Raw genomic sequence first — 27,003 nt, forward strand, 5'->3', positions numbered from 1 at the left:
GTCTGGTGCTAACTACTGGTGTAGTGTGTGATGTACTGGATACACTACTGGTGGTTCTGCGTAGCACAGGCATACTAGATTTCCTAGGACCAGTTCTACTCACTGTGGGCATGACAGATTCACCACTGGCAGGGCGAGGGTTCTCTGGCTCCACTGCTGGTGTGGCATCTGCTGCCTGATTTTCCTGATCTTCAGGATTTTCTTGAATCACTTCTTCTTGTACTACCAGTTGGGGAAATGTCAACACTGGCACCACTATAGCATAATTTACTTTAGTCCAATTTGCAGGGAATTCTCCAAGTATAGTACTGACCCTTCTTCTTCTATGGGTTGGATGTTATTTTGTTCTTCCATTCTTCCTTTTAACTGGTCAGGGCAGTTTCAGATGATCCCTTGATATTGCTGCTGAGGTTTCTCCTCCATCTTTACTAATAAGGCACACCTTGGTATTGTCAAAGTTTGAGGGTAGAATAGTGTAGGGTTCAGCTTCCCATTGGTCATCCAATTTATGCAGTCTTCTTTTCCTCTTGAGGACTTGTTCTCCTGGTGACAAGGTAACTGCAGGTGCATGCTGATTGTAGTTCCTCTCTTGTTTTTGTCTTGCTTGAGCTAGATTCTTTTCCACACACTCTTGTACTCTTCTGTACTGTTGCTGCCGCTCTGTATCCCAGTCAGCATCTGGTGATGTTACCTCAGGTGTAAGGACTCCCATGTCCAAATCAATAGGCAGTTTACCAGGCCTCGCTCTCATTAGGTTGGCTGGAGTACAGTTGGTGGAATTCACAGGAATGTGGTTGTAGAGGTCTACCAGATCTGGCAACTTTTCTGGCCACAGATTCCTCTCCTCCAAAGGCAAGGTCTTCAGCAGGTCGATCACCACCTGGTTCATCTTCTCACACATGCCATTGGTCTGTGGGTGGTACGGTGTTGTCCGGATCTTCTAACAACCATAAAAGTTACAGAATTCCTGGAACACCTCTACCTCAAAAGCTGGACCTTGATCTGTAAGCACTCGCTCAGGATATCCATGTGGTCTACAGAAGTGCTGTTGAAAGGCTCTGGCTGCTGTCCTGGCTGTTTGATCTCTGACAGGCACAGCTACCAGGAATCTTGAGTAGTGGTCCATGATGGTAAGAGCATAGATGTAGCCTGAACGGCTTGGGACCAACTTCACATGGTCCAGGGCAACCAACTCGAGTGCCTGCTTGGTTATTATTGGCTCACTGGCTGTTTCGATCCTTTCTGCGAAGGTTACATTGTCCACACTCTTGGCACCACCTTTCAATGGCTTTCCTCATACCAGCCCAGTAGAATCTCTCCCGGAGCAATGCTTCCAACTTCTTCCATCCGAAGTGTCCAGCTCCATTGTGGTATACTTCCAAGACCATTGATGCCTCTCTCTTTGGGACTACCACCTGCCAGACCAGCTCATGAGTGCGGGCATTGATACTCCTCTGACACAGCTTTCCTTCATAAATGAACAGCTGGCCTCTCTCCTTCCACAACTGCTGGGTTTCTTCAGGAGCATCCGACTCTGGGCGTGAGTCAGCTTGTGACAGTAGCTCCTTCACCAGGCGGACTGCGGTGTCATTATCCTGAGTTTCTGCCCAGTCATGATGGGGCAATGGATTTAGGGTGACCTCTTTCAAGCCAGACCGTCTGTTTCTCACTCCTTGAGCACGTTGGGCCGCAAGTGGCCGGTGGAAGGGAGGTAACTCTATTTCTTCAAGAGCCTCAGGGTCTTCTCCTGCATCTGGCAGATTAGGCATCCTGGACAGCGCATCAGCATTGGCATTCTTGTGCCCTGCTCGGTACTTGATGGTAAACTCATAGTTAGACAGCCGAGCCATCCATCGCTGCTCCAGTGTACCTAGTTTTGCAGCTTCCAAGTGAGTCAACGGGTTGTTGTCCGTGAAGATGGTAAACTTGGCTGAAGCTAGGTAATGCTTGAATCTTTCAGTCACAGCCCAGACTATGGCGAGGAACTCCAGCTTGAAGGAACTGTAGTTGTCAGAGTTCCTTTCAGTGGGACGAAGCTTCCTGCTGGCGTAGGAGATCACTCTTTCTTTGCCATTCTGTACCTGTGACAGTACTGCTCCCAGTCCCACGTTACTGGCATCAGTATACAACACAAAAGGCTGGTCATAATCTGGGTAGGCCAGAACTTCATCTCGTGTGAGAGCCATCTTCAGTCGGGTGAAGGACCTCTCCAACTCCTCAGTCCATTCAAATGTGGGATTCCTCTGTTTGGCTTTCATGGACTGCCCCACCAGAAGATTTTGCATAGGAGTGGCTAATTCAGTGAAGCCTTTGATGAACCTTCGGTAGTAGCCTACCAACCCAAGGAATTGGCGTACTTCATGGAGGTTTGCTGGGCTTCGGCCAGTCCCAGATGACTGTGACTTTGTCAGGATCTGGTGCCACACCTTCTGCACTCCCCACATGACCGAGGTACTGTACCTTGGGCTTCAGGAGGTGACATTTGGAAGGCTTCACCTTCAGGCCAAAGTTGGACAAGGTTTCAAACACCTCAGCCAGGTGCTCCAGACGGTCTTCATAAGTCTTGGAGAAAACAATGACATCATCAAGGTACAACAGGACTGTCTCAAAGTTCATGTGTCCCAGGCAGCACTCCATCAGCTGTTGAAATGTTCCTGGGGCAGTGCAGAGCCCGAAGGGTATATAGTTGAACTCACAGAGACCCATTGGGGTGGTAAATGCTGTTTTCTCCTTGTCTGCCAATACCCACTAGTGAGATCTAAGGTGGAAAAGTAGTTAGCAGTTTTAAGTGCAGCTAATGATTCCTCAATCCTAGGTAATGGGTAGGCATCTTTATGTGTAATGCTGTTAATTTTCCTGTAATCAACACACATTCTCATGGTACCATCCTTTTTCTTTACAAAAACTATTGGAGCTGCCCAGGGGCTACAACTGTCTCTAATAACCCCAGCTTCCTTCATCTCTCTCAACATACCTTTAGCACATTGGTATTGTGTTGGGGGTATAGGCCGGTATCTTTCTTTTATGGGTGGATGATCTCCAGTGGGGATATGATGTTGAACCCCTCTTTTGCCTTCCCAAAATCTAGGGGATGCTTACTGAATACCCGCTCATATTCCTGGGTCACCCTGTAAACACCATTTTTCTGGTATGAAGGTGTGGAGTCAGTCCCCACCTGCAGTTGCTGGCACCACTCCTCCAGCTGCTTTACAGAGCCATTGTCCTCCACCTGGTCGGATGAGACCAAGGGCTCTGCTGCCTGCAATGAGTTGCTGTTAACAGTGAGAAGCTTAGCAACTGTGGCGTACCGAGGTATTGTGGCCTCCTCCTCCTCACAATTCAAAAGGCGTACAGGTACTCTCCCCTTTCGTACATCAACTACCTCTCTGGCTGTCAGGAAAGTGAGCCTGCTATCTGAATATACTGGCTCTACCAATGCCTGGTAATCTTTCCCTCTGAGGCCTATGGCTGCCCGACACCAAGTCAACATTTCGCATCTAGGAGGTATTGCAATGGGGAAAGCATCACTCACTCTGACGCTGCCAATTTCTCCGCCAGAGAGTTCTACCTGCTGTCTTTGCATCAGGGCCTTGATCTCTTTCTGCAGGACTCGTTGTTCACTGGAACCAGCAGTCTCAGCCAGCTGTTGCAACAAGACAATAACCTCGGAAAGACAATTTTCAATTACATTTGTACCAAGAGACATCATGGGATTACATTCACGTCGATCAATATCCACAACCATCAGACCTTGAGATTTTAACTCCACCCTCCCCACTTTAACAGTAATTTCTTTACATCCCACTTGTGGTAAGGACTAACCTATTACTGGCAACTACTGTTAGTTCATCACTTGGGCCACGGGTGAGTTCAGAGTCAGCCCAATACCGCTTGTAGAGGATATAGGGCATAGTGGTCACCTGGGAGCCAGTGTCCAGCAAAGCGTTCATGGGGATGCCGTCAATCACCACTGGAAGGATCGGTCTCCCTCCAACATACTTGGCTCGCCAGTTCCTTGGGCCTTGTGGTCCTACTCCTGGGGGTTGGCCCTCTGCCCCAGGGGTTACTCGTTTAAAGGACAGAATCTTGCAAGATGGCCTGCCTTGTGGCAGCGACGACAGATGGGACGCCCGTCTTGGTCATAGCGATCGTTGTTCCTCCCTCGGAGTGGCGGGGTTCTCCTCTTCCGGAGCCACGGGACATCCTCTGGACTGGAAGCAAGCTGGATCTTCTCCTTGGAGGACACCTGCAAGGACTGCACGGTTTTAGTAAGTGCAGCCATACCTTTGGTCAACTCCTGGACTTGAAGACGCAGTTCTGCAGTTGGATCTTTATCCAGAGTCTGTGCATCAGCCTCCACAGGGATGGAAGGGAAAGATGTTGCTTCCTGGTGGTAGGTGATCGCAGGGCGCCTAGGGGGCGCTGGACGGCTGACATCTGACATTTGGTTCCTGCAGTACCCGAATAGCCCTGTCCTTGAAATCAGCAAAGTCCAGGTCAGGGTTTTGTAGGGTTATGATGCGCAGCAGCGCTCTGTGGGTACTGGATAGGAGTCCTTCAATGAACTGCTCTTTTAACAGTTTGTCTTCCTCTTTCACACTCTCAGGATCAATTTGCTTGACGGCTCGCAGCGCCTCCTGCAGGTTAAGAGCATAGTCCCTTATACTGTCCTGTACTTTCTGTTTACATCCAAAGAACCTCATCTTAATTTCAGCTGCAGCGGCGGGTGTCAAAGGTGCTCTTCAGCTTGGCCAAAATCTTTTTGACAGTCTCTTTATCAGTGTCCTGCCAGGCTTTTACTTCTCTCTGTGCTGCACCTGTTAGCTGCCCAATCAGGATGTTCACCTTCTGGCTTTCCGAGGATACACCTCAAACAAACTGCACAGTCTCTCTTTAAATTCACTCAGGGTATGGGACTCACCCGAGTACTTCGGTAGCCAGGCCGCTCCCGGTATGTAGGGCATGGACAGCGGCATTATGGGGACCGCTGCGGTGGGTGCTACCGGAGCCGCAGCCACGTTGGGTACTGCATCTTGCGGCGCTGAGGGGCTGGCGGGAGCGTCCGCCGCTGCATCGGCGCTTGCCTGAGACATTCTCCTTCCCCCCTAGTTAACGGTTGCCAGGCCCCGGGGTTGAGCGGCTTACCAGCTGTAGGCCTCTGCTCCTCCCCTTCTCGCGCGCTGTCCTCTCTTCCTGCGCGGCACTTCACTTCTTCGCGCTCTGCGGCTGGCTCCGCCCATGAAGGCCTGCCCCGTTTTCTTCCTGCGCGCGCCAATCAGCGGGATAATGGCAGCAATGGCGCCAATTTCGCACACAGTCTATAGCACACAACAGTCTCTGGCACACAGGACCCGGGGTTACCGGGCTCCGTAATCCTGTTTGTGACGCCAAAAATGGGTCGCCCTCCCAGGGCTGTGGGGTACTCAGTACCGGGCCGGTCTCTCAGATGGGATGTCACAGCAGCGGTGACCCGGTCCATGGCCCTGGGCGCCCATGTACAAGGGGTTGAGTTGGGAGTAAAGTTTGTAAATGAATGATTCGTGACGCCACCTGTGGTATTCGGCAAGGGAGGTGTTAATCCGACGCTGCATGCAGATCCTCTGGGACTGATGGTGTAGTGCAGCTATGATGTTGTAGCCCTCCACAGGCAGGGCTGTAGTCCCAGGGCAGTGTGGATAAAGGGTTAGGAAGAAGGTGCAGTGTTTAGCACAGAGATGTAGCAGTGCTGAGGATGTTGCAGGAAGGAGGCAAGGACACAACAGGGTGCAGTTTCTTTACCTTTACTTGGCAAACACAGTCCAGGGTCCTGATTACAGATGGTACAGGAGCAGGCTAGCCTGGAAGCAACTCAGGGATCTCTCGATCAGATGGGTTGTGTAGTCTCCTTCCAGACTCCAGCTCATGCGCTTTCACTGTGAGGGAGCTCAACCTCCAGCTTCTCTCTACACGTCTACACACGTTGCCCTCCTCACACTAACTAACTATTTCCCTTCCTGGCCCTCAGAGCGCGCTCCTCCCCCAATCCTGGTTCAGAGCCCCCTCTGCTGGCCTGGAGTGGGAACTGTGTTGCATGTAAATGATTAACTGCTAGAGAGACCCTTCCTTGCTTCCAACATCACCCTCCCTGGAGGAAGGCAATGCCACTGTGGCGACCATACTCCTGGGGGCGGTAGATGGTATACTGCTGCTTAGTAATGACGGAGTACTAAGTGAACGCCGGCGGGTTAACCACTGACCCGGTGTGCACAGGGGCGAACTATGTTGCTTCACAGAGCCGCTGAAAGAAACGCCGGAGTCTGTTAACACCACAGGACTCGGCAGAAGAAGCACATAGCATAAGGTCACAGAACTCAGCCCTTAGACAGCAGGACTGGACTCCCTCTAGACCGCTAGCACTCGGCGCCACAACTGCGGTGCCATCAAGAGTTAAATTAATAACGCGTGCAAGTGTGCACAGTGCCGCTCAGGTGGATGATTATTATTATTATTATTAATTTATATAGCACCATTGGTTCCATGGTGTTGTACATGAGAAGGGGTTACATACAGATTACAGATATCACCAGTAGTGGTGAGGAGGTAGTGATGTCATTGCAGGCTGTAGGCTTTCTTGAAGAGGTGGGTTTTCAGGTTCTGTCTGAAGGATCCGAATGTGGTTGATAGTCGGACATGTTGGGGCAAAGAATTCCAGAGGATGGGTGCTATTCGGGAGAAGTCTTGGAGGCGGTTGGGTGAGGAGTGAATAAGTGTGGAGGAGAGAAAGAGGTCTTGGGAGGATCGGAGATTACGTGAGGGAAGGTATCGGGAGATTAGTTCAGAGACATATGAGGGAGGCAGGTTATAGATGGCCTTGTAGGTCAGTATGAGTAATTTGAACTGGATACGCTGAGGGAATGGAAGCTAGTGAGAGATTTGCAGAGGGGATAAGTGGAGGAGTAGCAAGGAGAGAGATGAATTAGTCGGGCAGCAGAGTTAAGGATGGACTGGAGAGGTGCAAGGGTGTTAGCAGAGAGACCACAAAAAAGGATGTTGCAGTAGTCGAGGCGAGAGATGATGAGGGCATGTACAAGCATTTTAGTAGATTGAGGAAAGGACGGATTCTATAAATATTTTTTAGCTGGAGGCCAAAGTATCATTGTAATCAGTATAACGGCGCCGACCTGACAGTGTCTGTAGGTTACTGTGCACAATCCTGCTGACAGGTTCCCTTTAAGACATCTCAGCTCTGCACTATTATACACAGTTCTCTTTAAATGTGTAATATTTCTTCTTGAAACTCATTTGACAGAAAATATTGGCCCTTACGATAGTTTAGATTAAGTCACCGAGACCCATACTCTAGTTACCCCAGAGAGGTTTCACCACTAGTTACTCATTTATTACTGATGAAGACTGTTGAGTTTGATCATTTCAGTCGATGTTATTGTCTACAGTCACAGTTTGTGACTACAGTAGTTAGTGTCCAAAATGCTCTGATTTAAACTCTTCCTGTAGCCATTTTTGTGTTCCTAATCAGGCCCCATTTTTAAAATCTGACGTGTGTCACTGTATGTGATGATAACATTGGAATTATTCACAAAGGATAATAGAAAACAAATGGATCTAACAATTTATTTTCCAACTTCGCTCAATACCCTATGCACGGTTGTACACTACTGTCTGTGCACATGGCAATGTTCAGAAGGGAAGGAATGATATATAGCCATTTGAATGCAGATCTTGCTGGAATAGTTTGCAGACACAATGTATTGGGAGCACTGTTCATGGTCTCCTGGCAGCTCAAAAGATGTCCACCATGAACATGCTTGGCTCTATCGTCTCTACTTTCCATATCCCAAGGATTGCCTTGCTCATCGTCCTTTAACACCCTTACATGGAATCTGCACTTACGCTAGGACCCCTAGGCTTGGACCATGGTGTTACCTGCTATTCTGTGGTGATAGATGGCAAGAACAATAGTCAGGTAGCTGGGTCAGAACCAGAAGGACAGAATCAGAAGACACAAGAGTAGTCAGTAAACGGGCCACGGTCACAAGAGGAGATAAATACACAAGCCATGATCTGAGCACAGAGGACTGAACCAGAGGAGAACAACGCTGTATCTGGCAGATTGCGGCCATATGCTTTGAGCTTTAGTAGGGTGCGGTACTTTCCAATTGGCTGAAGTAGGGAGCAGATTACTCCAGCTGGACAGCAGGAACAGATTCCAGATGAGATTGGAATCATCATATGCAGAAGCCCTAATATAACTAAATGACAGAAAATCAGAACAGTCAATATCCTTAGGAGGAGTGAATATTTTCACTTCACAGCCACTTTCCAGAAATTAACACGCAGTGGATGTTGGAGAGTGAAAATTACACATTTGCCATTTTATTACCCAACACATAGTGCCCAGATTGTGCTCCAGGAGACACACACCATAAATTAAGTGGGTTCTTCTCACTATAATATTGCTAAATACAAGCATCCTAAATAGTGATGAATGAACGTGCTCGCCAATACTCGTTACTCGCCCGAGTATCACGGTACTCGTCGAGCACCGAGCATTTCCGGGATTACTCGGCGGAAGCTCGGGTCTCCACCCAGCATTTTTGGTGTTCTTTAGAGACCCAATCACCATGCAGGGATTGTCTGCCAGGCACTGTAACGCCGCAGCCATCTTTATTGTGGTCGTGCAGCGATTGGCTGGCCGCACAGCATCATCAGGGGCATAAGAGACCGGCCGCCGCCCTGCTCGGCACACTCAGCTCCGGATTGAGATAGTGTAGGGAGAACTGCTGCCAATATAGGGTCAGACTTGGGGATTTATTAGTCAGTGTGGGGTCTACCATCCTAAACTACTCAAATCCAGCTAAACCAACAGTCCTTCTAAGGACTAATTCCGGAGTAAATAGGTTGCAGTGTTAGGTAGGCAGGCAAGTGTACGTCGCTGTATACATATCAGTGCAAGGCCTGCAGGCTCTGTATGTGTGTATATAGATATCATTGCATACATCAAGAGGGTCCATTCCATTACTGTCTGCTGCTGCTGCTACCTATAGGGTATATTGACTATATACCTAGCCCCGGGTGTAATGTAATTGGCTAGGAAAATTTTTTTTGCCGGGTTAATAAAGATCTTTTTTTTTTTTTTTATTGCAAAGCAATCCAGAGCCCTTTTTTTTCTACATTTGCTTTTTGACACTGCACAATACAGCCAGATGCATTTCCTAGCACTTCATGAAAATCCAGCAATTTTAAAGGGGTCCCAAAAATCACTTTTGAGTGCGCAGATTTTTATGTGGTACGGTAGAGTAGAATTTTTTTGAGTGGCTTACACAATTTCTTGACACCATTTTGCTGAACCCCCCCCCCAAAAAAAAAATACATACAGGCCACATATTTTACAGTGTGTTATATCTGTGACACGCCTCATACATCCGTGTGCTAAAAATTTGGGCATTTTAGGCCTAAATTCAATTTTTTTTTTTTTTTTTTTTTGCAGTCTGTCACTCTATTTATATACAGCACTATTTTGGATTCTTTTTTTTTTTTTAAAAAAACAGGCCACTATTTGGCAGTGTGTGGTGTCTCCGTGCCTGACCTCGTATATCTGCCTGGTCCAAGTTTGGCCATTTTAGACCAGTATTCCAGTGTTTTCCTGTCTGTTACTCTAGTTATATACAGCACTATTTAGTATTAAAAAGAAAACAATACAGGCCATTATTTGGCAGTGTGAGGTATCTCCATGCCAGGCCTCGTACATCTGCGTGCTCCATGTTTGGCCATTTTTTCTTGTCACTCTAGTTATATACAGCACTATGTTGATTTTTTAAAAATCCAGGCCACATATTTTACAGTGTGGTATATCCAGCGTCGGACTGGAGTACCTTGGGCCCACCAGAGAAAAATCATTCTTGGGGCCTACCATCAAACCTCCCAACTTTTGAAGAAGGGAAAGAGGGACAAATGTTGCAGCGCGCTATGCCAAGTTTTAGGCCACGCCCCAACCAATCCCATTTCGCAACTAGTCACACCCATATCAATGTCCCAACCGCACCCATTTAGCACTGCTGATCACACTGACTGGTACTGAGGCACAGTGGCTGGCATTATGGGCACAGTGGCTGGTACTGTGGGCACACTGACTGGTACTGAGGAAAAGAAAAAGAGAACAGAGAGAAAAAAGAAAACAAAGAGCGAGAAAGAAAGCGGGTTAAGAAAGAGAGAACAGAGAGGGAAAGAAAGAACAGAGAAAAATTAGAGAGAGAAAAGACAGAGAGATAGAGAGATGAGAGAAAGAAACAGAGAAAGAAAGATTAGAGAGAGAACAATGAGAGGAAGAAAAAAAGAGAACAGAGAGAGAGCGAAAGAAAGAGGGGAAAGAAAGAAAAAAAGAAACGAGAAAGAAAGAGAACAGAAAGAGATTCTATAAAGATGCTATATAAGCCCAGCTCCCATTGTAGTGCCCACCTTAGCCTCCCGGTGCAGGGCATATCATGATCCGCTCACATGGCCGGCATCCCCGATTTCAAGGCGATCCCGCTGTCGGAGGACACGGTGATGGATCTGAAGCATTCCCTGAAGTGTGACGGAACCATGGAAAACAATCTCCTCCCGGACTTACCTCATTTCCTGTCACCTTCCAGCACGTCACTTCCATTGGAACATCATGTGCCAGTTATAAAGTGCTCCTCGGGGCTCCGCTGTGTACTCCTGTGTCTGCAGGAAAAGTAAGCTCCCGGCCGGGAGAGTGGAGAAGACTCTAAAAATCAGGACAGTCCCGCTGGATCCGGGACGGTTGGGAGGTTTGAATGCTCCCCACAATACACCTTCTACATTCAAGGCTCCGCCCACCTCATGCACACACGGTTCCGCTTTGTATGCCTCGTATACACACGGCTCCGCTTACCTCGTACACACATGGCTTCACTCCGTAAACCTTGTACATGTTAGGCTTCGGGTTCCTGTCGCTGCACAGCAGGAATCCCGAGCCTTGCATTCGGCAGTCTCCCATTCCTTTCTGGTTGCAGAGGAGGCTGCTCAGCAGACTCGTCGATCCAGGCGCTCTGCTCAGACCAGCTCTGTAGGTTTATTTGTTGCTGCCACCTCTGGTCCAATTATAGCAACGCATGCTGGTCAGCAGCAAGTTACTCCAGAGACTAAGTCCTCCTTTCGGTCCACTGAGCATGCCCGTGGGACGATCTGTCATTTGGAGATCGGAGGTCACATGCTCAGGTCCTTCTCCAGCTCGGATTGGACCATCAGGAAGGTCCCGGAAGGACGCGGCTATAAAAGGTTCGCACGGCCGCTCGGCCATGCGCTAATATAAAGAAAGATTTAGACTATGTGGAGTGAGAGTTGTATGCACGTATGAATGTCTCTGGTGAATGACTCATTGGAAACCCCTACCCTTGGTACGCATGTGTTGTGTAACCTAGCCTGTTAGCGCCCACGCTGAGGAGCAAGTAGGAGGCAGAGTCGGAGACTGGCATCTACACCAAGTGGTGGCTTGGTCTGTACGCCACGGTTCTCTTGGTCGACACTCCTCGGTTGCCAGCGTCACTTAGTGGAGTCCGCAGTTGCGACGCCGCATGCTTAAGTAGGTCTAGAGGGACTCTGACCCTGTGTCCTGTGACCTGATACTGAGTGTTTACCTTGCCGAGCTCTGTGAGCTTTAACACGCTCCGGCATTTATATTCAGTGGTAGTGCGGCACTGTGAAGCAACAGAGTCCGCCTCTGTTCACACTGGATGACGTTAACCCGCGTGTGCCCCTCTATTATACCGCCATATAGCGTCCGCCATTACTAGCAGCAATTTACCACCCCTGCACAGTGGACCCCGGGCTGCGAACGCACCTTATTATCATCTTTATTTGGTGCTTTCCGCCAGCCCTAACAGTACACACATGGCTGTGCTCCGTTCCGTACACACACGGTTCAGCTCTGTACACTTTGTACACACAGGGCTCTGTTTTGTATAATCTGTATACAGGCAGCTCCACTCCGTATACCTTGTAGACATGGCTATGCACACACCATACACACGTGGCTCCAGTGCTTACACCCCATACACATGCAGCTTCGCTCTGTACACCTCGTACACACACGGCTCCGCTCCGCACACCCCATAAACACGCGGCTCCGCTCCGTACACCTCTTACACACACGGCTCCACTCTGTACACCTCGTACACACATGGCTTTGCTCCGCACACCCCATAAACACGCGGCTCCGCTCCGTACACCTTGTACACACACGGCTCCGCTCCGTACACCCCATACACATACTTTGTTCCGTACACCAAGTACACACACGGCTCAGCTCCGTACACCTTGTCCACATGGCTCCACTCCGTACACCTCATACACACACATCTCTGCTACATCCACCCTGTGAACCCCTCCTGACCCCACATATATCTCCTTCATCCAGCACCATGACAACCAGCACAGCAGAGTCCTGCACACACTGAGGCCCCTGATCATGTGACCCCTGACTCCTCCCCTCCTGTGACCTCATCACAGGTCCTGTGCGCATAGAACAGCCCAGAGACTTCATTGCTGGGATTTATAGGATGATATGGAAATGGCTGGCACAGTGCTCTCAGCTGGATGAGGGGAGTTTGCGCCTAGCCTAGGAGTTGTGCCTAGTCACCAGTGCGCCTGACATCTGCACACAGCACGGCTGGTCAATTGTAGGGCATGAAGGGCAGGGACTAATGAAGGGGGCAGGGGCTGGGGCCGTGGCCCACCAGAGGATCCTCCGGTGTCCCTATGCCTCAGTCTGACCCAGGGTATATCTGTGACAGGCCTCATACATCCATGTGCAAAAAATTTGGCCATTTTAGGCCTACATATTCTAGTGTTTTTGGAGTCTGTTACCGTACTTATTGACACCAATTTGATAACCAAAAAAACATTTTTAACTACAGTCCAGATAGCTTAAAGTGTGGTTTTCCCGCACACGTATCACATACACGTTCGCTCTAAATTCATTTGTAGTGGACGTGTAAAATATTCTAGCCCATTTACAATGGTCAAGGTGCGTGGCAAGGGACCAGGAAGTGGACGTGATGGTGCATGCCGAGGCCGTGGGCAAGCTGAAATTGGGCCACAGAAAACACCCACATCTTCTCGCTGGACCTTAGTGTCCGAAGTGCTAGGGAAATGCAGCAAGACAGCACTATTGAAGCCAGAGCTGTTGTGAGTTCATTTTCCCCTTCACTACTGAGGCCCGATGAACTCCCTCTTCTGGTAAAGAAAGGTTGTGAGCCTGATTATCAAACACCTGAGCCTAATGATGATGACTTGCTGAGTGGAGTTACTGACTGGATATAAGGCGGCCAACGCCCTTCTGCCCTGCGGGTGATTTCTCTGTGGGATCCTTGGAGACCAGTCTGAAATCCTGCTCTTCTAAAGCAAAGTTTTCTGCTCGGCTTTTTGCATTTGTGCTTTGTTTTTGTTTTGCTTTGTTTTTCTGGATTTCTGCCATTCCCTGCTGGGGTGAGCTGAATTCCTTTAGCTCTGTCTTCTGAAAATACCTGAGTGCTGATATAGTTTTTGAAGCCTAGCTGCTTCAGGGTCTTTTTCCATATCAGCTTGTTGGCTTATGTCTTTGATAGGGTTTTGGCAGATTGCAGACAGCTACCTTCCTTTCCTGTTCTGTTTAGTTAGCTTGGGCCCCATCGTTTGCTCAGCCTATCTTTCTATCTGTGTGAGTGTTTTTTCATCTTGCTTCACCGTCATTATATGTTGGGGGCTGCCTTTTACTTTGGGGTCTGCTCTGGGGCAGTTTAGATTTCCTTTTCTGTCTTTAGGCTATTTAGCTCTCCGGCTGTGATCGAGGGGTCTAGGGCACCGTGGGAACCCCCCACGGCTACTGCTAGTTGTGTTGATAGGTTCAGGGGTCTGCAATCTGATAGTTGCCAACTTCTCTGGTTTTCTGGACGTAGCTTCTATTTTTGTGTCTGCCTCCTACGGTGACTCGTTCATAACAGAATCACCCGCCATACCGCAGATCCTAGGGTACTCAATAGCAGGAAAGAATTGTAAAAAAAAAAAAGTGTGTATATTTTTTCCTCTATATCTCTGAGGCCGTAGGGGGAATTTTTTTTTCTCTCAATGGAGATAAAGCAATTGTCTGATCGTGTGGAGCAGCTCGCTGCGGAAGTGCGAGGAATTTCCGCCTACCTTGCTCATTCACATGCTGCTGCACCAAAGATTCCTACACCTGATGTATTTTTTGGGGATCGGTCTAAATTTTTGAATTTCAAAAATAATTGTAAATTATTTTTTGCCTTGAAGCCTAACTCGTCAGGGAGCTCCGCGCAGCAGGTTAAAATTGTCATCTCTTTGCTGCGTGGCGATCCCCAGGATTGGGCGTTTTCTTTGAAACTAGATGATCCTATTCTGACTAATGTGAACGCATTTTTTCAAGCCTTGGGGTTGTTGTATGACGAACCTAGTGCCATTGATCAGGCTGAAAAGACCCTGCTGGCATTGAACCAGGGTCGAGATTCTGCAGAATTGTACTGTCAAAAATTCCGAAAGTGGGCGGTACTTACTACCTGGAATGATAATGCCTTGGCTGCTCTCTTTCGGAAGGGGTTGTCAGAGGCCATAAAATATACTATGGTGGGATTTCCTGTTCCCTCTGGTCTTGACGATTCTATGTCATTAGCCATTCAGGTTGATCGGCGTTTGCGCGAACGCAAAACTGCACGAGAGGTGTTGCCACCTGTTGAACAAATGTCTGAACCTATGCAATGTGATAAAGTTTTGTCCAGAGAGCAGTGTCAGGAGTTCAGAAGGCGTAATAAGTTGTGTTTTTTCTGTGGAGATGCCTCGCATATTATTTCTGTCTGTCCTAAACGAGAGAAACGCTTTGCACACACGTTTTCTGTTGGTGGTGTTCAACCTAAGTTTCTTCTGGCTATTACTCTGATCTGCTCCCTGTCCACATTTTCCGCCAAGGCTTTTGTGGATTCGGGAGCAGCCCTAAACCTAATGGACTTGGATTTTGCTAAATGTTGTGGATTTCCGATGACACCTCTGCAGACGCCTATCCCTTTGAGGGGGATTGATGCTACTCCTTTGGCTAAAAATAAACCTCAGTTTTGGACCCAGGTGGTAATGCGGGTCGCCCCAGACCATCAAGAAAATTGCAGATTTTTGGTGTTGCATAATCTGCATGATACTATTGTTCTGGGGTTTCCCTGGTTACAAATTCATAATCCAGTTTTGGATTGGAAATCTGTGTCTGTGGTGAGTTGGGGTTGTCGGTGTGCCTTTAGTGAGACTCCGGTGTTTTCCACCTCTCCTCAGTCGCATGATGTTCCCGATTATTTGGCGGACTTTTATGATGTATTTAGTGAGAATGAGTCTGCGCCTCTGCCTCCTCATAGGAGTTATGACTGTGCAATTGAACTGAGCCCGGGGTGTAAATTTCCCAAGGGTCGGCTCTTCAATTTATCTGTACCCGAGCACGAGGCTATGCGATCCTATATTAAGGAGGCGTTGGAGAAGGGTCATATTAGACCATCCTCGTCACCCTTAGGTGCCGGTTTTTTTTTTGTAGCCAAAAAGGATGGATCAATAAGACCTTGTATTGATTATCGTTCCCTCAACAAAATTACTGTTAAATATCAGTATCCGTTACCCCTGATTTCTGATCCATTCTCCAGAGTTAAAGGTGCTTGCTGGTTTACCAAGCTTGACCTCAGGGGGGGCGTATAATCTTATTCGTATTAAGCATGGGGATGAATGGAAGATGGCGTTTAATACTCCGGAGGAACATTTTGAGTACCTGGTGATGCCTTTTGGGCTCACTAATGCCCCTTCTGTCTTCCAGTGCTTCATGAACGATATTTTCCGAGATTTCGTCGATAAATTTTTGATTATCTATCTGGATGATATTTTGATCTTCTCCAAGGATTGGGATTCTCATGTGGAACATATTCGGACTGTGTTCCGGATCTTGAGGGAGAATTCCCTGTATGTCAAAGGATCTAAATGCCTTTTTGGAGTACAGAGGATTTCTTTTTTGGGATTTATTTTGTCTCCGTCAACTATTGAAATGGACTCTGCCAAGGTACAGGCCATTTACGATTGGGTTCAGCCCACTTCTTTGAAGGCCCTCCAGAAGTTTTTGGGTTTTGCTAATTTTTATCGGAAATTTATAGCAAAATTTTCTAGTATTGCGAAGCCATTGACTGAACTGACTAAGAAGGGTGCTGATGTGTTAAATTGGTCTCCGGAGGCGGTTTCTTCCTTTCAGGAGCTGAAGCAAAGATTAACCTCCGCCCTGGTTTTGCGCCAATCTGATGTCTCACTTCCGTTCCAGGTAGAGATGGATGCTTTTGAGATTGGTGCAGGAGCTGTTTTGTCCCAAAAGGATCCTGTAACATCTAAAATGAATCCCTGTGCTTTCTTTTCCCGAAAGTTCTCTCCATCTGAACGTAACTATGATGTGGGGAATCGAGAACTGTTGGCCATGAAATGGGCATTTGAGGAGTGGAGGCATTGGTTGGAGGGAGCTAAGCATCAAGTCGTGGTCCTCACTGACCACAAGAATTTGATTTACCTAGAGTCGGCTAAGCGCTTGAACCCTAGACAGGCTAGGTGGGCCTTGTTTTTTACACGTTTTGATTTTGTGGTTTCTTTTCTTCCTGGAACTAAGAATTTCAAGGCTGACGCCCTGTCTAGGAGCTTCTTTGCTGATTCTCCTGTGGTGACCAAGCCTGCTACCATCTTAGGCGAGGGGGTAGTTCTTTCTGCCATCTCGCCCGATTTGAGACGTGCTCTGGAAGAGTTCCAGGAGGACAAACCTGAGCGTTGTCCCAGTGGAAAGTTGTATGTTCCTGACCAGTGGAAGAAGAGAGTGATGTCTGAAGTTCATTGCTCTGCTTTGGCTGGTCATCCAGGTATTTTTGGTACTAGAGATCTGGTGAGTCGGTCTTTTTGGTGGCCTGCCTTGTCTCGTGATGTCTGGAGTTTTGTGCAGTCCTGTGGGACGTGCTCCCAGTCTAAATCGTGTTCTCGCTCTAGTGGGTTGTTGATGCCTTTGCCTGTCCCCAAGAGGCCATGGACCCATATTTCAATGGATTTCATCTGTGATATGCCTGTCTCTCAAAGGATGACTGTTATTTGGGTGATTTGTGATAGGTTCTCTAAGATGGTTCATCTTGTACCACTCCCTAAGTTGCCGTCTTCCTCTGAGTTGGTGCCCCTGTTTTTGCAACAGGTGGTTCGCTTGCACGGGATTCCTGAGAACATTGTATCTGACAGAGGAGTTCAGTTTGTGTCTAGATTTTGGAGAACTTTCTGTTCCAAGCTGGGAATTCAGTTGTCCTTCTCCTCTGCTTTTCACCCTCAGACCAATGGGCAGACTGAGAGAACAAACCAGACCTTGGAGTCATATTTGAGATGTTTTATTTCTGCTGATCAGGATGATTGGGTTTCATTTTTGCCCTTGGCCGAATTTGCTTTAAATAATAGAGCTAGTTCTGCCACTTTGATTTCACCTTTTTTTTGTAACTTTGGGTTTCATCCTCGATTTTCTTCAGGGCAGGTGGAGCCCTCTGCCTGCCCAGGTGTTGACACTGTGGTGGAGAGAATGCACCAGATCTGGGACCAAGTGGTGGATAAGTTATCTCTCTCCCAGGAAAAGGCCCAGCGGTTTTCCAGCCGACATAGGACCATTGGTCCCCAGTTTAAGGTTGGTGATATGGTGTGGTTATCATCAAAAAATATTGCTATGAAGGTGGCTTCTCCTAAGTTTAAGCCTAGATTTATTGGACTTTACAAGATTTTGGAGATTATTAATCCGGTCTCTTTTCGTTTGGCTCTTCCTGTTCTGTTTAGTTAGCTTGGGCCCCATCGTTTGCTCAGCCTATCTTTCTATCTGTGTGAGTGTTTTTTCATCTTGCTTCACCGTCATTATATGTTGGGGGCTGCCTTTTACTTTGGGGTCTGCTCTGGGGCAGTTTAGATTTCCTTTTCTGTCTTTAGGCTATTTAGCTCTCCGGCTGTGATCGAGGGGTCTAGGGCACCGTAGGAACCCCCCACGGCTACTGCTAGTTGTGTTGATAGCTTCAGGGGTCTGCAATCTGATAGTTGCCAACTTCTCTGGTTTTCAGGACGTAGCTTCTATTTTTGTGTCTGCCTCCTACGGTGACTCGTTCATAACACAGAGCAGTGTAAAATGGTTGTTGGTTGGATAGCAGATAATACTTCCAGTTACATGGCCACCACCAGCACCCTGTCTTCCACACGGTCAAGTCTGAGTAGCCGTGAACCTGGACCACATATTCCTCACCCTTATCCTCGTTCCTCCCACCATGCTGAGTGCCCTGAGACAACTGATCCCACAAAGACTTTTTTAAAAATAAATACAGGCCACATATTGAACAGTCTGGTATCGCTGTCAGACGTCTGATGTATTTGTGGCCTACAACTTGTGGCAATTCAGGCCTACATTCCACTGTATTTGCTGTCAGTTACCCTAGTTCTGTACACTATTTTGGGCTAAAAATAAAGGCCACATATTGAACAGTGTGGTATCTTGGTAAAAATACTTCTGTTTCAAGTTGTTATGGCTGCTTCATGACTGTCTTAAATGCTCCAACTAATACCACCATCATCATCATGATCGCTTTTTATTCCGATTTTTGGGACGTAGAATGAACAAAAACCAGCATTTCATGAATTTCTTTGGGGGGGCGGCGTTTACACCGCTCTGCGTGTGGTAAAATTGATAAAGCGGTTTTATTCTTCGGGTAAGGTTCGATTACAGAGATACCTCTGATTTATATCTTTTTTAATGTTTTGTCGCTTTTATACAATAAAAACAATTTTATATTAAAAAAAATTATTATTTTTGCATCGCTTTATTCTGCAAGCTATAACTTTTTTATTTTTTCGCTGATGACGCTGTGTGGTGGCTCATTTTTTGCGGGACAAGATGACTTTTTCAGCTGTACCATTTTTATTCATATCCGTCTTTTTCATCGCGCGTTATTCCACTTTTTATTCAGCGGTATGATAAAGCATTGTTTTTTGCTTTGTTTTTTTGTTTTTGAAAGAGTTTACTAAAGGGGTTAACTAGTGGGACAGTTTTATAGGGCGGGTCGTTACAGATGCGGTGATAGGAAATGTGTGTACTTTTATTAACTTTTTTTATTTACAAAACAATTTAATTTATTAGGGAATATTTTTTTTTTATTTATTTAGGCATTTTTTAAAAATGTTTACACATGTAACATAGTTATTAAGGTTGAAGGAAGACTTTAAGTCCATCTAGTTCAACCCATATCCTATCCTAACTTGCCCTAACATGTTGATCCAGAGGAAGGCAAAAAAAAAACCCATGTGGCAAACAGTAAGCTTCACATTGGGGAAAAAAATTCCTTCCCGACTCCACATACGGCAATCAGACTAGCTCCCTGGATCAACGCAATATTGAGGAAACTAGTGTATATACCCTGTAATATTATACTTTTCAAGAAAGGCATCCAGTCCCTTCTTAAATTTTATTATGGAATCACTCATTACAGCATCACATGGCAGAGAGTTCCATAGTCTCACTGCTCTTACAGTAAAGAATCCGCGTCTGTGAGTATGCTTAAACCTTCTTTCCTCCAGACGTAGAGAATGCCCCCTTGTCCCCGTCACAGGTCTAAGAGTAAAAAGATCATTAGAAAGGTGTTTGTACTGTCCCCGCATATATTTATACATTGTAATAAGATCACCCCTAAGCCTCCGATTTTCTAAACTAAATAACCCCAAGTGTAATAACCTGTCTTGGTATTGCAGACCCCCTAGTTCCCTAATAACCTTGGTCGCTCTTCTCTGCACCCGCTCCAGTTCAGCTATGTCTTTCTTATACACCGGAGACCAGAACTGTACACAGTATTCTAAGTGTGGTGGCACTAGTGACTTATATAGAGGTAAAATTATGTTCTCCTCATGAGCATCTATGCCTCTTTTAATGCATCCCATTATTTTATTTGCCTTTGCAGCAGCTGCCTGACACTGGCTGCTAAATGTGAGTTTGTCGTCCACCCATACACCCAGGTCTTTTTCAGTGACAGTTTTTCCCAGTGTTTTACAATTAAGCACATAATTATACATCTTGTTTGTTCTACCCAAGTGCATGACCTTACATTTATCCCCATTAAAGCTCATTTGCCATTTATCAGCCCAAGCTTCTAGTTTACATAAATCCTCCTGTAATATAAAATTGTCCTCCTCTGTATTGATTACCCTGCAGAGTTTAGTGCCATCTGCAAATATTGAAATTCTACTCTCTATGCCCCCTACAAGGTCATTAATAAATATGTTAAAAACAAGCAGGCCCAAAACTGACCCCTGATGACGCTGTGTTTTTTTTTTTTTTTTCCTACTTTATTTTATTGTCCCCACTTGGTACATCACTGTCTAGTGTTAGATCGCTGTTCTGACACTTTGCACGGCGCTGTGTCAGATCAGCGATCTGACAGGCACTGCTGCGGGCTTTCTCAGCAGGCACTGAGGAAGCCGCCTCACTGCAGGACCACGAAGGCCCCCGAGGCCATATTGGATCCAGGGGCCTGCAGGGAGGAGACCCTCGGAGCAGCGGGAGCACATCGCGCTGCTCCAAGGGTCTCAGGGAAGCACGCAGGAAGCCCCCTCCCTGCTAGATTCTTCCCTGTGCCCCGGTTCACTACGATCATGTTTGATTGCAGTGTGCCAGGGGTTAATGTGCCGGGGGCAGTCCATGACTAATCCTGCCACATAGTGCCGGATTTCAGTTGTGATAATCAGCTGACACCCGACCGCGATCAGCGGCGCTCCCCCTGGGAGCGCCGCTGATTGTGTGTGACTTTCTATTCCCTCCATGGGACTTAGGTCCCAGGTCACATGGATGGAATAGTACGTCTAATGTAGGAAAGGGGTCAATGCTGCCTGATGCCTCTGTAAAAATAGGCTCTGTGACTTTGAGTCCCTCCTTCATAAATGAAACAAGATGTGTCTGCTTATGTGTCACACACCACATGGCCAGCCAGCTAGGGTTGTTAAATGTTACAATGTCATTTCCCAGTGAATGCATTTGTATTGGTTGAAAGCAATGCTGAAGTTGCAAAACGCCTCAAAAACGCTGTGTGTGAACATAGCCCAAGTGGTGGAGGAACATTTTTCTTTTGAGTTAATTATTTTGGCTTAGATAAAAGTCATTAACCTGGAAAGGATGTTCCTTAACATATTTCCCAACAAAATCCATTTTGGTTTCGTTTTTGTAGGTTTTTTGGTGCGCCTGTAAAAAGGTCGTGAAACTGACAACATTGTTTAGAGCTGTGACCTAGGAGTGAGAAATGGGCAGTTGCCATGTTGTTCCTGTGGCATTTTTGCAGTGGTTCCATCATTTTCTGATGTTTTAGACCTTGAAAAGACCCCGGGGAGGGGTCGGGTTTGCGGTAAAAATGCTCGGGTCTCTCATAGACTTACATTGGGCTCATTGTTCTGTCCGAGTACCAATATGCTGCAGCCGAGCATTTTAGTGCTCGCTCATCACTTACCCTAAATGTTGTGTGAGCACACTGCAAGACTCAGAAGTGAGAGCGGATTTTGCTGGATTTGTTTTATGGAAACCTTGTTGCTTTTAACAGCTTTTGAGCCACTAATAGTGTGGGAACCTCTGTTTTTCCATTGACAGATGACTGGGGGACTTGATTTTTTGTGAGATGAGAATTGGTATTATTTTTGCCTATATAACATTTGATTTATTTCCTTTTATTTGATATTTGGGAGGCAGAATGAACAAACAGTTGAGCAACCCTCATTATTGGTTCATCCAATAAGGTTTTCATTTAGACTGTGAACTGTCATTGTCTTGGTAAATTTTTTTTACATAAACTGTCCATAAAAATGGCAAGCTAAGTAGAAACTTTAAAAAATATAAAATTGAATGATATTTTATTAAAAAGATAATTGTTTTTTATCTTAGCAGATGACTGTACCAGGAGATCAGAGGGACAGCTGACATCTTCAATTTTTAAATCTGATGATCTTGAGATCCTACAAGATACAACTGAAGTGATTGCTGTTACACCAGATATACCATCATCCATTCACAGCAAAGATCTGTTATCTGATACTATGAAACAGATCCCATCTTCTGATTCATTACTGACTACTAAGGAAAATCAAAGTCACACAAGAGGCATTAAAAAACAAACTGCTCCTAAAGCAAAGAAGTCATTTTCATGTTCAGAATGTGGAAAATGTTTTAACCAGAAAGCGCATCTTGTTAGACATCAGAGAGGTCACACAGAGGAGAAGCCTTTTTCCTGTTCAGAATGTGGGAAATGTTTTAACCAGAAAGCGCATCTTGTTAGTCATCAGAGTGGTCACACAGGGGAGAAGCCTTTTTCCTGTTCAGAATGTGGGAAATGTTTTAACCGGAAAGCGCTTCTTGATAGACATCAGAGCAGTCACACAGGGGAGAAGCCTTTTTCCTGTTCAGAATGTGGGAAATGTTTTAACCAGAAAGCGCATCTTGTTAGTCATCAGAGTGGTCACACAGGGGAGAAGCCTTTTTCCTGTTCAGAATGTGGGAAATGTTTTAACTGGAAAGCGCTTCTTGATAGACATCAGAGCAGTCACACAGGGGAGAAGCCTTTTTCCTGTTCAGAATGTGGGAAATGTTTTAACCAGAAAGCGCATCTTGTTAGACATCAGAGCGGTCACACAGAGGAGAAGCCTTTTTCCTGTTCAGAATGTGGAAAATGTTTTAACCAGAAAGCGCATCTTGTTAGTCATCAGAGCGGTCACACAGGGGAGAAGCCTTTTTCCTGTTCAGAATGTGGGAAATGTTTTAACCGGAAAGCGCTTCTTGATAGACATCAGAGCAGTCACACAGGGGAGAAGCCTTTTTCCTGTTCAGAATGTGGGAAATGTTTTAACCAGAAAACACATCTTGTTAGTCATCAGAGCGGTCACACAGGGAAGAAGCCTTTTTCCTGTTCAGAATGTGGGAAATGTTTTAACCAGAAAGCGCATCTTGTTAGTCATCAGAGCAGTCACACAGGGGAGAAGCCTTTTTCCTGTTCAGATTGTGGGAAATGTTTTAACCGGAAAGCGCTTCTTGATAGACATCAGAGCAGTCACACAGGGGAGAAGCCTTTTTCCTGTTCAGAATGTGGGAAATGTTTTAACCAGAAAACACATCTTGTTAGTCATCAGAGTGGTCACACAGGGAAGAAGCCTTTTTCCTGTTCAGAATGTGGGAAATGTTTTAACCAGAAAGCGCATCTTGTTAGTCATCAGAGCAGTCACACAGGGGAGAAGCCTTTTTCCTGTTCAGATTGTGGGAAATGTTTTAACCGGAAAGCGCTTCTTGATAGACATCAGAGTGGTCACACAGGGGAGAAGCCTTTTTCCTGTTCAGAATGTGGGAAATGTTTTAACCAGAAAGCGCATCTTGCTAAACATCAGAGAGCTCACACAGGAGAGAAGCCTTTTTCATTTTCTTAATGTGGGAAATATTTTACTTGGAAATCAACTGTTACATAGATGTCACCTAGAAGAGAAGCATTTTATGTTCAGACTGTTGGAATCATTTTAACCAAAATTAGATCTTCTTAAATGGGTTGTCGTCATTCCTCATGTTTGCTGACAAGAGGATAAAACTAAACTTTATTAATTCCAAATGTAAAACTATACCCAGAATTCACCCTCTGAAGGTTAGTCAGAAGGTGACTAATAGAGAAAACATATACCTCACATTTCAGTAGATTGGGTGAGGTGACATATATACACTCGCTCTCCAAGCCTCTGATTTCTACGAGTTTAATCTTCCTCACCAAAGGCGACTCATCAAGAGACTATTTACTATTGACCTATATTCAAGTAAGACTAGACAAAAAAAAAACGAAAATCGTGTTATCCAAAACAGTCAGAAAATTAGCCTTAAGGCCCTGTTACACACATCAATGTCCCAGCGATCCCACCAACGATCCGACGTGGATGGGATCGCTGGAACATAGCCAGCTGATCGCTGGTGAGCTGTCACATAGACAGACCCACCAGTGATCAGGACCAGCGAGCAAGCTGGTATCCAATGTAAACAGCGGGTATTTAAGAGCCGCACGGCTCTTAGTTACCCGCTGTTTACGCTTTTATACCAGCTCCCAGCGTTGCTGATTGTTGCTCTCCCGCTGCCACATGCAGCGATGCGTGCTGGCCAGCGGGAGACCAACAATCAAAAAATGGCCCTGGACGATCCTGCACAATCAGCGATACCCGGTGGGACGGCCGGTCGCTGATGTGTGCCACACACAGCGAGATCGCTGTGGCGTCACAAAATCAGCGATCTCGCTGTGCGTGACGGGGCCCTTATATAGGCAGACGCCAGACCTCAAACTATATACTTTGTAAGTTTATAAGCCACTCCAGTGTCAGGAATAGATAGTAGGTGAAAGCACTGTATAATTATTGTGTTTTTCCTCCTATAGGGACTGCCCTAGTTTGGTAATGTAACAGCTGTCAATTAGTGCAGACATATTGTCCTAGACTAAACTCAGTTTTCAGACCACCCAATATCTACCACTCAGGGAAAACTTACCTGCTCCAGAGATCATTAGCAGCTTCTAACTAATGGCCATGCTGCGGTCTGTCAGGGAATGAGTGCAATATCGTTATAAAGGCTAGGGATATGTGCAGCCATAATGTCTGGGAGATCTGTGCCATTATTTAGTATGAATATGGAAATTATATCTGGAAGTTATGTCTTCCCTGAGCGGTATATACTGTATTTTCACATACTATTTATTCCTCACACTGGAGTGGCTTATAAACTTACAAATTATATAGTTTGAAGTCTGGGATATGCCAATATATATGGCTAGATTTCTGACTGTTTCAGATAACATGATACATGATTTTAGGGTTTTCTTTGTCTAGTGTCGCTTGAATATAGGTCAATATTAAATGAAGTCTCCTGATGAGTCGTCTTTGGTGAGAATGACAAAACCCGTAGAAATGAGAGGCTTGGAGAGTGAGTGTGTATACGTCACCTCACCCTATATACTGAGATGTGGGGTATATGGTTTTTCTATTGGTCACCTTCTCACTAACCTTCAGCTGCAGTCTCTGCAGTGTACGGTGCTGCTGTCTCACTGGAGATGCTGTTTCCTGGCCCTCAGCAGCTGCAGTCTCTGCAGGCTCTGGTTGCCTCAGTCACACTGGGTCCTAGTGCCCTCTGTGTGCATACACTGGACACGTCCTGGTCCTGCCTCAGTCACTGCCTGTAAGCATCATGGTAAGTGGGGATGGAATTTCTTAAATTAATTCAGCTTAGGCATGTCATAGTCACTGTGGGGTGAATGTGAGAGGATAGGGGTATTGTGAGGCAGGGGAGACAGGGCACAGGGGGTGAATGTGAGAGGATGGGGTATTGTGAGGCAGAGGTGACAGGGCATAGGGGGTCAGTGAGAGGATGGGGGTATTGTGAGGCAGGGGAGACAGGGCACAGGGGTGAGTGTGAGGATGGGGGTATTGTGAGGCAGGAGGGCCAGGACATGGGGTGAATGTGAGAGGATGGGGATATTGTGGGGGCTAGGGCACGGGGGATTAATGTGAGAAGATGGGGTATTGTGTGGCAGCGGGGATAGGGCACAGGGGGTGAATGAGAGGATGGAGGTATTGTAGGGTCAGGGCACTGAGGGGCGCATGTAGGAGGATGGGCTGTTGGGAGGGGGGAGGTAAATTTTTTTTTTTTTACTTGTGAGCTCGTTAATACTTTAATAGATTAATATTTCAGTATTAGTATAACAAGGGCACAGACAGACAGACGGCCATATAACTCATACGAGGATCGCACCACAATCTTTGGACTGGCCGGTTCCACTCCTGACATGAGCGTGATTGATTACTATGCTGCTGTCACACTCAGGTGTGGAGAGCTGACGGTCAGGCTGACGACTGCGATGTGATTCTCTCACGAGAAATTCATCCGTCTGTCTGCCCCCTAACAATTACAACCATACAGTAACCACAAGCCGCATTCTATTTAATAATTTAATAATAAGCAATTTATTATTATAAAGTTATTAAAGGCTCGAGAAAATTGTTTGCAGTCACTGAGACTACAGACCGCAAAATCATGATGGGGTGCGCCTGCTGTCATGAGACCCCAAGACCACTGGTGCGATCAGGCGGTCATGCGACCACGTTTGCTATTTGCGCGTGTCACTAGATAAATTTGACTTCTCTCAATAGAAGATAATTAGGAGAAGCCGAAAGTCATCACACCACCCCCTGCTCACATCAGCGATGCTGGGGCCATTACTACTGTACATAGGGGGACTCCGTTAAATACTAAGTGGACATTTAAGAAGCATTATTATTTATAGGGGGACCAGTAGGGTAACTACCGGGTGGCAGACGGGGCTGAGGCGGCTGTCGGTCAGTGCCGGGGTGAGGTTACAGCTGCCACTCTCTATATACTGACTGAAACCGTGCCAGCGCAACCCCTATGACTGGAAGCGATAAATGGTGTCCTTGCGTATTCCCCTTCGGTAATACACTCGGCACCTCTTTTGTGACTTACCTTTTTGCCGCTTTGAGGGACCTCACCCGAGACATGTTGGCCTAGCACAATACGAGCACCTTCAGTTCCGGAAGTACTTGGGCCCGCTCCTTCCTGACTGCCAAATATCAGGGCTTTATTCACTACCTCCTGGAACAGAAGGTACGACGTAGTGGTATAGCCTGCACATCGTGATAGCAGGAAAGCGCTGTGCATTGGCATCTGCATGATGTACATCTGGAGGAATTGATCAGAGAGATTAACGCCCCCCTATGTTATTGTTGTACCCCAGTACACAGTCTGGTTTGGTAACCTGTGTAGTGGTGCCTCATCCACTGCTGCCCCGATTATGAGGCTACGTTGTCCTTAGCAGCCAAATGAAGCTTGCTAGTATACGATCTCCTGTCCTCCCATTGACTGCCTGTCACTTCCTATAGAAAGACAGCCGACAG

At 46.5% G+C, this 27,003-nt stretch overlaps 1 protein-coding gene across 2 annotated transcripts in view; it reads left to right on the top strand.

Annotated features, from left to right (window-relative positions):
• LOC141059283 (uncharacterized) overlaps positions 1–23,608 on the top strand; it is a 51,162-nt gene extending 27,554 nt beyond the window's left edge. The window contains exon 7 of one of the 2 annotated variants that reach the window (XM_073555596.1): positions 21,968–23,608. In XM_073555596.1, the coding sequence (XP_073411697.1) occupies positions 21,968–23,496 (1,529 nt within the window). In that variant the 3' untranslated portion in view covers positions 23,497–23,608. The remainder of the gene's footprint in view (positions 1–21,967) is intronic. The other variant, XM_073555597.1, reaches the window with a different exon arrangement.
• Positions 23,609–27,003: the final 3,395 nt, after the last annotated feature.

This window comes from Dendrobates tinctorius, unplaced genomic scaffold (genome assembly GCF_039654945.1).
Source record: "Dendrobates tinctorius isolate UK_male_01 unplaced genomic scaffold, ASM3965494v1 ptg000226l, whole genome shotgun sequence".
Lineage (NCBI taxonomy): Eukaryota > Metazoa > Chordata > Amphibia > Anura > Dendrobatidae > Dendrobates > Dendrobates tinctorius.